General features: G+C 35.6%; 1 protein-coding gene across 1 annotated transcript; it reads right to left on the bottom strand.

Moving 5' to 3' along the window:
- Positions 1 to 2: 2 nt before the first annotated feature.
- Positions 3 to 12,016, bottom strand: LOC136041184 (intraflagellar transport protein 88 homolog). Its single transcript, XM_065725740.1, has 2 exons — positions 11,968 to 12,016; positions 3 to 5,202 (listed from the first exon to the last, which is right to left on the bottom strand). The coding sequence occupies exons 1-2, from the start codon at positions 11,971 to 11,973 to the stop codon at positions 2,851 to 2,853; spliced, it is 2,358 nt and encodes a 785-aa protein (XP_065581812.1). The 5' UTR covers positions 11,974 to 12,016; the 3' UTR covers positions 3 to 2,850.
- Positions 12,017 to 12,898: the final 882 nt, after the last annotated feature.

Here is a 12,898-nt window from a genome sequence, read left to right on the forward strand (position 1 = left end):
TGTTTTTGCTACCTGTAAAACTATTTTTTCCTACGTCGAACTAGATTGACTCCAGAAACAATTTTGAAGAGACGATTATTGTAAACGTAAACCATGACAAAAAGTAAAACCAGGACAAAACCTAAAACCAGGACAAAACGTAAAACCAGAACAAAAAAATATACTTCGTATTTTGATCTTACGTCCGAGAGCTTTCATCTGCAACATAAAAAGAAAACGAGAAAAAAGAAAACCAACGAAAAATCATAAAACAACAAGAGAATATAATCTTAGACTAGACCCCCGGCTTCTAGGCCCTGTGGAGTTTTGCAGCCATTGTGACCTATGGGCCTTGGTTGCGGAGCAACATATGCGACTATATATCACGGGTAATTAATTTGTATGCTCCATTATCAAGATTTTCCAGTTTTATATGCTAGTATTTGTAAGGCCAACGTGTAATTAGAGAACTTGTGAAATAAGTTCTGTGTGTTCACATTACTACTTGCGCAACTTTGTATCCGCATTGTTTTGTTTTTGTCTGTGTTCAGACTGTCCATTTACTGCGGTTAATGAACATCCATGAAAAGTTCATTGGGACTTTTATTTCGTAGTTTACATTTAATTTTCGGCTATAGAAGAGTGCATGACTTCTTGCTCACTTTTCATTGGGTTAACCGTCTAAAATATAATAAAAATCGAAAAATTTAGAAAAAAACCCCAAAGAACTAGGAACTTCTATGTGTCAAAATCAGGATTTACGGTATTATTTCCAAAAACTTTAAGAGAGATACATAAGTTTCAATTCGGTTTTGAAAAGATACTATGAAGTTCTATCAATACTCGAAGTTATTTGATTTCTAAAAAGTTTAGTTTTGAAGCTAGGGCATCATAATTAGACAAAATGTAAGGAATTTACAAAACAAACATTTCAAATAGGAAAAGCCCCAGACAGATTATTATTTCTAGGAAACTAGTGCAGCTTGGTTCTTAAACATCAAAATCTGTCTCTCCGAGTGTTATAAAAATTTTTACAAAATTCATGCCATCTTTTGTACTTTTTATAATATTACTAGATTAAAAGCTCAAGAGGTATCAATTCAAAAATTTCAGAAAACTGCCCAGAATTATTTACAAGAAATCTGGAAGAGATACGGATTTTTGTTCTCCAGTTCTCAGAGAGATAAGTTAATGTTCTCTAAAAATAAGATACAGAGTTGTTCTGAAATAACTTACTTTTGCTCATAGGAAAACTTTATTTGACCCTATCTACAACATGAGGAAAAAAAACGGTTTTATTTTTTCCGAAAAACGGCTGAAAATTTTTAAGATTTCAGTTGAACTTTTCTGACCTGTTTCGCGATTCTCATATTCGGGAAACATTTTGAGTTTGTATCTCTTATCACTTTGGAGCTATAGACCACTAATCATGAGAAGCAAAATCAGTAGTTGTTGCTCCACAATACAATTATAAGCTATTCGCGTAAAAAATTAGAAACTTCACAAAGCTTCTTTAATTCTTTATTTTACTAGTAGATCATTTTCTGCCATCATTGTATGTTGTTTTCTAGTTCTGATCATTTGTAGGATGTTGGTAGTATATACCTGTCAATCTTTAATACAATTTGTCAATGCTATGTATTAATGTGATTTATATTATTGATCACTTAAACTATTTCAGCTGCAATTCGGTTGTTTTACTTTACACTTCGAACTAATTATCTTTTGCTTCAAATTGTTCATGCTTGTTGAATTTCTTTTGGATTCTATTTGCTTTGTTTTCAGTTTTTTCTTCCTACCTACTCTCTGGGCCATTTCTGTATTTATATTAAATATCTCGTTGTGAGGTATTATTGCCTGCTGTTTTTGAATTTCATTTACCTCTTGTATTGATCCTTTTACTGCGTTTTGCTTCAGTGTTATTTTTTAGCTTTCCTCTTATTCTTTATCTTTTTAACTTTTTGGACTCAATTCTCTTATTCTAACAACTTTCTTGTTGCTTTTTCTTGTTGTTTAGTCTAGTTGCTTATTTTTACATGGTTTTTGGATTTATCCTTTTTGTATCAATTTACTTATAACTTGTTGCCTTCTTGTTGATTATCCTGTTATTTATTTGTTATAATCACGAGAAGAAGGCTTGGAGGCACTTCATGAAGCAGAAATCAACATATAAAAAGTGCAGAAATATGGAGCTGTTTTTCCAATAGACAGTAACTACCGCATAATATTTGAATATTTTGATCCAACTCCAAATGGTCTCAACGATATAAGTAAAAACCTTTGAAAATCAAATTCAGTATATGTATTTTAATCACATAATCTAGAACCACCAGATCAACAAAAATATTTTGGTCATATTCCAAATAGTTTTTACGAGTAAACATCTTTAAAAACCAAAAAATGAAAGATAAATAAACTTGAAAAGGAACTACCAATCACAAAAGGATTTTATGTGACCCATATATTTCTTATGTAGAAATAAAAATAGCTATGTAGGCTATAAGTTTGATTAGCATCAGAACATACACCTTTGAAGCCTATAAACAGCTCTGTATTAGGGGGGATTGCTTCTATTGAAAGGATCGACCATTACATAAATTTCGGAGATTTTGCTATCTGTAAGACATGTTTTCAAGAAGTTTTGTTTGTATGTAAAGGTTTAGAACTTTACCATTTTTCCTTGAATATCAAAGACAAAAAAATAAATACAACTTTTCATCCCTGAAAAGGGTAAATATGGCTATCATAAAAAGTGGTAGTTGGGTTTCACTCTAAAGCATATACAGAGATGACATTAAACTTACTACAAAAATTCTGATTTTGGAATTGTTATTTTGACAATTTTTCAGTAAGGGCAATTAAATTTATAGGCTATTGAGGTAGCAAATTATTAAGTATATACTCGTCATCCATGTTTGAAAGACCAGCTGTTTTTGGGCGTACGGATTCTGGGCGGGGTGAATCCCATCTGGAAAGCGTCTCGACATTCCTTTGCTGCGGTGAAGAAAATCTTAATTCATCTGAATTTCCAGAGCTGCTTATCCTCGAGGATGAACTTCCAGTTCTGTCCAACAGCCTTTGTGCTGTTCTTGACCGAGCTTGTTCTATTTGATGAAGAATTTCAGAATATTCTTTTGCTTCTGGGAAACCTAAGTCACTCGTAAGTCTAATCTGACATTGTAAAATTTCAATATTGTCTGGAAATTTTATATGTGCTGCTTTGTAGACTTCATACGCTTTCATGAGACTGCCACACTTTTTATGTACTGATGCCACTAATAAAAGCCATCTGGGATCAAATGGCTGTGCTACTGTTGCTAATTCGAGGATAGGTAGGGCTTTTTCGGGTAGTTGAACCTCTATATAATATGATGATAGCCATTCAATAGCTTCTGTTGAAGAAGGGGAGTACCTATGCGCTTCAGAGAAATAATACAGAGCTTGCTTCTTATCTTTTTGCTTGTCATATATATGTCCTAACCTTAAAAGGACCCGTGGCTCGCTAGGTAAAACGCTTAAGAGCTGAATATACAAATCAGAAGCCATATCAGTGTCTCCAGTTGCTTCGTAAATATCCGCTAATTGGAACATTACGTCAAACTGTCCACGAAGAACTGTGAGTATTTTTTGAAAGTAGTCCGTACTGTCCTGATACGCGTTTATTCTTTTGAAAACTAATCCTAAATTGTAAGCAGCTTCTACGCAGATATTGTCCATATCTAATGCTTTTTCGTATAACCCACGTGCTGTTTCATAATCTCCGTTGCTGAAATAACAGTTTCCCAAGTTAACAAACAAACCTGGATAAATACATCCCCGGTCAATAGCCGTAACGATGTAGTCTTTAGCAGTATCTACTTCCCCCTTTAACCACATTATACCCGCAAGATTTGTTGTGGCTATTGCTGCCACTTTTAGGTCTTTCTTGGTCAAACCTACGAGTATGTCTGTACTTTGGCTTATATTGCCGATTTGAAGTAAAGTAACCGCTCTGTTTATTTCTAGTTCATCTGCCAAACTATAGTATGGGGAACCTTTAATTACTTCGATGCACCAGCTAAAGGCAGACCCATCTTGGTCTATGTCAGCAAGAAGTTTAAAGGACATTAACATGCTGTACTCTGATTTCTTTTTGTTGTCTTGAATAAAACAACTCAAGTCATCCGTTTCGGCAATATCCATGAGGGTAATATGGTTGTCATGCTGAATGGCTGTGGCATTGTCTTCTTCTATTGGTAGGGAGATCATTCGCTGTATGTTGTTTCTTAACCTTTCTTGATCCATAAGGATATAATAACAAAGGCTCAAATGAAAGCCACTTTGAAAACTAGGGTACTCTTGCATAACGAACTCAAATGTCGTTGCTGCGTCGGAAAACTGACCTAGCTTCACAAACAATATAGCAATATTGTGCATGATCTTTCCTCTCAGCCATCTGAATGCTTTTGGTATTTGATCTAAAGCCATTCGATAATTTTTTAAAGCTTGTCCGTAATCACCCAGTCTAACATAAATGTTACCAACGTTCAGTCGGAACCGTCCTCCGCCACCATAAAGCTTATTCTTGATGATTGATTGGTATTGTTGCAGTGCTTCAGTATAAAGCTCATTTGCGCTACATTGGGCTGCCAAATTTAATTGGACGGAAAAAACCAGGTCAATATTTGGGGGAGTGGTAATATTCATCTGCTCTCGAAATCTTTCAACTGCTTTTTCACGTGCCAAAGCTTCACGTGCGCGTTCCATGGCGATTCTATAATTATGTTGGGCATTTAATGTAATTGATTCATCTATAAGATCCCATACTGCACGCTCCATAGAGACTAATTTTTCTTGTGGAGTTTCATCTTTTTTTTCGGTGTATCCTGTTTGAAGTCTTCCCTGGTTTAGTGGGTCAAATGAACTACCTTCGCCCCAACCACGTGAGCTGTATCCGGCACTCTTAACTGCTGTCATTGGCCTTGAAGCTGTTTGTGGTCGAGATGTTCCAGGACGAGAAGCTGCAGTACTTTCACGAAATGCTACAGTAGCTATTTTGCCAGTATTCAAAGTAGATGTTATGCCAGGTGTCTTAGCCCTTGCCGGAGTGTACAATGGCTCACGAAAGGCTTCATCAATAAGATCAACTGTTGGAATGGACTTATCTACTTTGTTTGCGCTACTTCTGCCATTTTCTTCTTCGTCAGCTGGCGTAGAACGAAAGAATCGAGCGAGACGCGACATCTGTAATGCAAGAATCAAACTTAAAACTGAACTGTTCCTTTTCTTTAATGCTTAAGTACAATTATCAATTATAAAATTAGATACCCCGATTTTTAGGGGGCTTGGAAGCTGTGCATTCCTGATGTTTAACCAGTGTTTTAACCAGTATTGTAAAAATGGATTGAGTAATTGATTTAGGAGCAAATATATGCTTGTGAGTGTTAAAAGAGAAATCGATTCGTGTGTTGATTGAGGTGACTGCCGGTATTGGAAAGGAAGCATGATGAATCACTGAGTGTGGATTCCTTTAAGTTCCCCGTAAAAATATATTATCTTTAGAATGTCGATTAATTGTTTAGTAGGGGTGGGGAAGGAGGAGTCAGAGAGCTTTTTTCCGAGGAAGTGTGTTAATAGGTGAAGTGTCCCTTTTTTGGGTCGTCTCAAACACGCTAATAAGCGTTGGGACCTATATTAATATTGTTAGCATTATATGCCGTTTTGTTTTGTTAGTATTATATGATTATTTCTATGTTGCGTTTTTGTGACCCATTCGTTAATAAAAAAAAAGAGGTGAAATTCGTAAAAGATGGGCCAAAAAGAAAATTTTTGTTCCCAAAGGATGTTCTGCAGTTTACCCTGGAAACAGCGTAAATAAATCATTTTTAACTAATGGCAATGCAGTATTAGAGTTTGTTTTCTCCTATTTTAGCCACTAGTTTAGCCTAGTTTTTCTCCTAGGTACTGAGGATAAGTGTTCTGAGGGTCAGCTACACCTCTTATGTTAAAGCCATTTGATTTTTTTTTATTGTTTTTTTTGTTTAATTATATTTTTTTTGATTTTCAATTTTTCAATTTTTTTTTTTTTTTTGCTGAGAACGGCTATTGTTTATATATCCAGTATATTTGTATATTAGAATCTATCTTGTAAGAAGGAAAAGTTCACTGTCGATTAATTTCATCCCTACTTTGAACTGTTACACTTTCGTCATGGAAAGGCAGTGTCGTCTTCGAAGTTATCTACTTAAAGGGAGGGGGATTATCAGCGAGGATGGAACGTCTGGAGGGAATTTCACGGGGGGGGGAGTGCACTTTACGTTGGATGAACTTTCCACGGAGGAGTTTTCCGTGCAGGGGAAGGGTATATTTCATAGAGGTTGAGTCAGATTTACCGACATTATTTGAAAAACGAACAGAAATTATGCCGTACATGAAGGGTTGCCACCTCCTCAATACCTTACTCTTTACGCTAAAGCTAGACTGTTTAATAAAATTGAAACAAGGGGGTCGTTTAATTAGAATAGGAATTTTTTTCAAGTGCTAACAGCTTTAGCGCAAAGAGCAAGGCATTAAGGAGGGGGCAACCCTTCATATCTGGAATAAATCTTCCAAAATTAATATGCAAATTTTGTTTTAAGTTTTATATACTGTGAGCCAAATTCGAACCTTGATTAGTTGAAAAACATTTAGAAATTAAATGAAAAGGCCAGTTTTTTTAACTGGAAGAAAGGAGCGACATTAAAACTTAAAACAAACAGAAATTCCGCATATGAAAGCAGCTTTCCCTTCAAAGAAGCAGTTTTAATTGTTTTAAAAAATAGAAATGTGACAGAGAGTGATTTAATTAACATCAGAGGCACCTTATACTTCGGAATTCCACCTGCCTTAAGTATTGACATGTGAAGCTCTTCTTGAAACTTTGTAATAGAACATCTACAGCCAAGGAGACGTTAGTCAAGAAATTTTAGATCGTTAAAATTTACAGCCCAGGCACCTGCAGGCTTTAAATTTCTATCATTTTGAAATTTTCCTGCACGACAAAGAGCGACATTCAAGCAAGAATCACCAAGCTCCTTTTTCCTTCGAGACGAGGAGTTCCATACCTTTTCTATTTAATCCACCTTTTCATTCATCTTCTAAACGTTTTTGGGGTAGGGAAATTGTCTTTGTACAAATCAGATCATTTATTGAAAACAAAGATCAAACTTTAATAGGCGTGTCCCAAACATGGTATTTTCAAGTAAAAAACTAATAATATATAAAGGTCCCAACTATAAGTTTTAGTAAAGATTATCAAAGATACTATAACAATTAAAATTGGTCAACACATGGAAAATTATCAAAAGCTACGATCTATTCAAAACACACACAAAACTTGGAACAAAGCTTCCCGAATAGCGCTATAACCTATATTGAACCAGTGTCAATTTTGGAACTTTCACAGCCAATTTCCTGGGGAGTCAGGATCTAAGAGGGACAAAGGGAGGCGCGAAGAAGCTCTTGTAGATAGGGTTGTGAGTCAGATTTCATGCACAGTTGCTCACGACAGATAAAAAGGGGGCCAAGTTCAAGTGCTTTTAGGCAAAAAGAGTAAGGCAATGGGAAACCTTCGTATGTGATTTGTAATGATCTCTTTTGAACCTGTTCAATTTCCTCATTTCTTCTTTTGTTAGGGTGAATTGCAAACAAGACTTGTATATCCTAAAAGTGGGGGGGGGGGTAAACATATAGAAAATTAATTTTAGTTTGTCCTTTGGTAATCGGACTTTCTTAGTTTTTTTTTTAGCATTCCAATAGTCTCCTTTGTCTTTTTTACAATCATTCTGATATTTTCATGCCAAGTAAGGTCAGGAGCAATTACTATCCCTAGTAGGTTAGTGGTATTCCTGAGGAGGTTTGTGTCTATTGGTGGTTTAAATTAAGGTTTGCTTTTCATAAGAAATGAAAATGTCATTACTGAGCATTTGTCTTTATATAATACTATATCCGATTTTGGTACTTCAAAGGTAACTTGTTCTATGTAGTCCAAATTTGTGTTTTTCCCTGATCTGGATACTATCTCAGCTAAAGAAAGAACATCAACATACTTCCATCTTTCGTCTAGTCAAGCAGCTATTTCATTGAACATGAGAGGAAGTACGAAGGACCGATCACTGTTCTTTGCTCGACAGCAAAGATAACACGCAAAGAAGAGGATTTTCTTATATTTTAAATTCTGTTCTCTGTTTGCTACAAAACTTTTGACAAAATTAATAAGAAAGTCAGGAATTATTACACATCAGTTAAAAATAATACAAATTATGATTACACATCGATTACAAATTATACAGATTATTACACATCGATTGCACAATCGATTGCACATCGGTTACAAATTATACATATTATGGTTACACATACTGTGGGGACAGGTGGGGGACAGTTATTCCGGAAAAAATAGAAAAAATAAGGTATTTTTAACTTGCGAATTGGATCTTAACGAAATTTGATATTTAGAAGGATATCGCGTCTCAGAGCTTTTATTTTAGACATTGGTGGGAGTTGAAGGGGGAAACCTAAAATCTTGGAAAACGCTTAGAGTGGAGGGATCGGGATAAAACTTGGTGGGAAAAATAAGCACGAGTCCTAGATAACATCATATAACTAGATTACAAATTATACAAATTTTTACACATTGATTATACAATCGATTACACATCAAATACATCGATTACGCAGCTCGGCAATTGCAAGCAAGGTGCGCATGCGGCAATCAGTTGATTATAGCCATTAAACAAATTATTTTATCGTTAATTTATATAAAACTCTACGTGTTATATCTTGAATCACCATAATGTAGCTTTCATTATTTAGACGCTGTAAATTAAGAAACTATGAAGTGGACTGTGTTTACTATTATCATCTGGAGCAAAATAATGAAGCATTGGCTTTTACACAAGGTATATCTTAAAACTAACAATTCTCACTGGTTGTCAAGGAATAGAGAATAAATTATATTTTTTAGAATTAGTCTTGTTTTTAGATTGTCATTAAAGAAATTTTTGTTAAGAATAAAAGCTTCTTGAGGTGTCATTTGTCAAATCTTGAGGGTTTGACTTTTGAGGCACCATTTCTTTTAAATCTCTCTTTACGAAATCCTCCCACCACAAATGCGGAGGACCTACTTTCCAATCAGCCCGAGAAAGGACATTGGCCGTTGGCTGGAAAGGATAATATGTAATCCTCCATTTGGAGAATATGCCGTACTCTTTACAACCGTTCTCTTATTACAGCCCTGGAAAGTGGGATTGAACCACACTTATCATACGGCCTACTGTTTGAAATATGGTCAGTTAGTCGGGTACCAAAAACAATCAGTAGTCAGCTTCTCTAGAAAACGTTAAGCAAATCTTCCTCCGTTTTTTTTTTTTTTTTTTTTTCTATTTTGAGCGTCTATGCTTCAGAGCCATAATTAACTGCTGTCATCACTGTAGCTTCCAATATTCTTATCTTGGTTCGCAAACTTATCTTCCTCTTTTTCAAACTTTTTTTCAACCATTAAAAAAGCACCCTGAGCCTTGGTTATTTTACTTTTAACATCTTCACTGCTCCCACAGTCTTTACTAACAATACCCCCAAGGAAAGTGAAGTTGAGGACTTGATCAATCTTTTCGCTACCCAACGTCACCTTTACATCTAAAGTTAATATGAAAAGTGCCGACCTTTGCGGGTGGCAAGTGGCATGACCGCAGCGGGCCTTGTACCTACCGGGGCCCTGCACTAAGAGGGACAAATTTGTTACGAATTAAGATCATGTGAGGGATCTTTTTTACCTAGTGAGGGGTCTCATAGTCGAAGCCGTGGAATGTACGGTTGGGGTTTCCAAATGTGGGCCCCTTCTTTATGTGGAGCAGGGCCAGTGATTGTAAAACTGTCCAAATTCCTTAAAACTATCAAAACCTCTTTGTTAGGACCTTTTGGCCCTGGTCACTAGATAAATGTCCCTTCCTTTTGTTTCTTCAGTTAAATTTAATTTTTACCCGCTCTGGGCTACATTATGACCATGTAGCCAGGCCCCATTCAGTGGCAGCTGCAAAAGGCCCCGTGCACCAGTAAGGCCGTCTCTGATCTTCACTTGATCCCAGCCTTAATGACTTGGCGTTTTTAGTATTAATTTTCAGACCTATTCTACCACCCTGAACTCTTAAAACCTCTAAAAGTTCATTCACTTTACTCACACTTTCATCTAGGACACTTAAATCAATAGCATAGTGTATATCCAGGAGTGTTTTTCTTCGCCATTTTGATTCTGTGTTTTCACATTGCCTTTCCTGTGCTTGTTAAGACAAATTCCATCAGAATGATCCATACAAATGGATAAAAATGGAAATACAACCCTGTTTAATTCCTGGTTTAATGCAAAACCACCCAGCTACTAACCTCATTTCATTACAAAGTAGCTTAAGTGTAACAATAGTATTCTCATATATAGCACCAATCACTTTTGTGTATTTGTCTGGCACATCATACAAGGATAAGACCTTTGATAAAGCTCTTCTATCAACAGAACCAAACGCTTGCTCATAATCTATAAAACTGAGCACCAAAGTTGTTTCACAACTAAGTTGCTTCTCTATTATTAACTTTACTTTTTTTTTTTGGGGGGGGGGGGATTTTCGAAATGCCTTGTTATATTTACATATTTTTTTGAAGACCAGTTGCTGTCAAAGAATACATATAAGCAATTCCATCTCCTTTCGTTGTTCTACTTTATTTCATTAACGTTATTACCTAATCTAAAAATAAAATGTTAGTACAGCTCTTTGTCTTGCAAGCCTAAGAATAATTTTGAAATATATAAACTGAAAACATTAATTAGCATCAAGGACGCCGGCAGAATATATTCTAGGGGGGGGGAGCAGATGCCAAAATAACAGTGGTGGTTGGGTGACAGTTTAGGTGGTTGGGGGCACTAAACTACGACTTTACCCCGAAGAGGACGAATTTGCAATCAATTTAAAATTTTGAGATACTAATTGATTTAAAAGTATCAATAACTATATTTTAGGCTTCCCAGTTGCAAAAGAAGTAATGCCAAACGCTGGCAACACTGGATTCAACCAAGTTGATTCGCTTTATTTACAATGAAATTAGGCTACGTTTGGTAATCTGTGATTGCCTATCAGCTATAATGAAAGGGGGTAAGTCATTGTTTAGGTTTAGGAGGGTAAATTTCTACAAAAGTGTGTTTTAAGAGAAAAACTGCTCATTCTTCCTGAGACTTCAGAAAAATGATGAAAGAGATCGGGGGGAGTAGGAATTAATTTAAATGTTTCTCTATAGAGCTAAAATGTCACATTCCCATATCTAAAGCACATAGGGTGAAAAGGCGAGGCAGGTCACCATCATCCAGCCTGGAAATTTCTTTGGGGTGGCACATACTGCTAGGAACTTATTTTTTTGCAATTTTAAATTGTAACATTTTTCTTTTTCTATTTATATGAAGCACTTCTATGTATTTAAACAAATGCATGTAATGTATTTATCGGAAAGAAAATCCTATTGTACAGGTTGTGATGGCTTGAGTTATGTAGAAGATCAAAAGTGTCAATGAATTTCCATCCATACAAACAATAATGCTCCTTTTCTTCCAACCGAAATTCTTTAGTAATAATATTAACAAGAACTTTTCACCAAAATTACTATTCACCGTCTGGCTAAGGTATTTCATAGAAGTTTATCCTATGGGTAGTAGAGTAGTTAGAGGGGGCAGCAATCCCCAGACAAGACCTCCGAGGGGGGCTGCAAACTTTTTTTTTGTCAGTAATATGATATATCTATATTTTGGAAGTGACGGTGAGGGGGGACGGGCAAAACCGACATTGTCCCCAGGCACTAAAAAGCCTATCTACGCGTTTGCTAATAGGTAAAGCTTGCAACAGAGTGCTATTTTGTTATGCTTCCTTAATATTAGGGTGGTGCTTTGACAATAATTGTCAGGGAGATTGGACTAATCAAGTAACAATATACCTTCATTTTATGTTGATTTTTTTTTTCTCCCTTTATAAATGATGGAAAATGTTTGTTTGGGCCGCTGTTGCCCAGGCGACATAAAGCAAGCTTAAGCAATTACATAGATGGCAATGTCTGTACATAAATTTAATATTTCAAATTTGATTGCCAAAAACTGCCAATAGCCTATCTATCACAGAATGAAACTCAAACCCATTGAAAAACTGTCAATGGGATGTTTTTTACACTTGGCTTTTTTGGAATTATGGTTAAAAGGTATATTAGGTGTCATTTTCTAGCCTGCAAACTAATCCATAGAATCATGACAGTGCAGAGTTAGGCCTAGGCTAATGTTTGATTTTAATTTTGCTTAGCCTATACTTTAAGGCTATCTCAACCCCATCAAGGAGAATGACCCCGCTTTTCTGATGGTATTGACTATTATCTATGGAAAAATTTCTGAATAGTGAATCAGATGGTAATACACTTTTCCTATCTTAGTCTTTCACTCAAAAAGATTCCTTAGAACAGAAAGTCAACTTTCCTTTTTAAATTAGAATTGTTTTACACACTGTATATGACAAGCAAGTAGAAAATCAATGCAAACCAAAGAAAGCAGCTAAACCTTTCTATCAACAGTGTATTCAGATAGTCAAGAAACAAACTTACCTCTACAATAAGAATATCATCCTTAATCCAAATATAACATGAATAAATGACATATTTATCTTGGTGCCATCATTGATGATAAACTTAAATTTCACAGCCATGTCCAGCATGTTGTTTCCCATGCAAGCTCCAGTCTTGGACTACTAAAATGAACTATCAACAGCAGACAGGTTTCTATATTTATAAAACTATATAAGGCTCTTGCCAGACTCCATCTCAATTTTGGCATGTGTCTTGCTGGCCCTTCTTATTGGCAAGATATGAGGCTCATCAAAAACAT

Source organism: Artemia franciscana, unplaced genomic scaffold (assembly GCF_032884065.1).
Source record: "Artemia franciscana unplaced genomic scaffold, ASM3288406v1 PGA_scaffold_1179, whole genome shotgun sequence".
NCBI lineage: Eukaryota > Metazoa > Arthropoda > Branchiopoda > Anostraca > Artemiidae > Artemia > Artemia franciscana.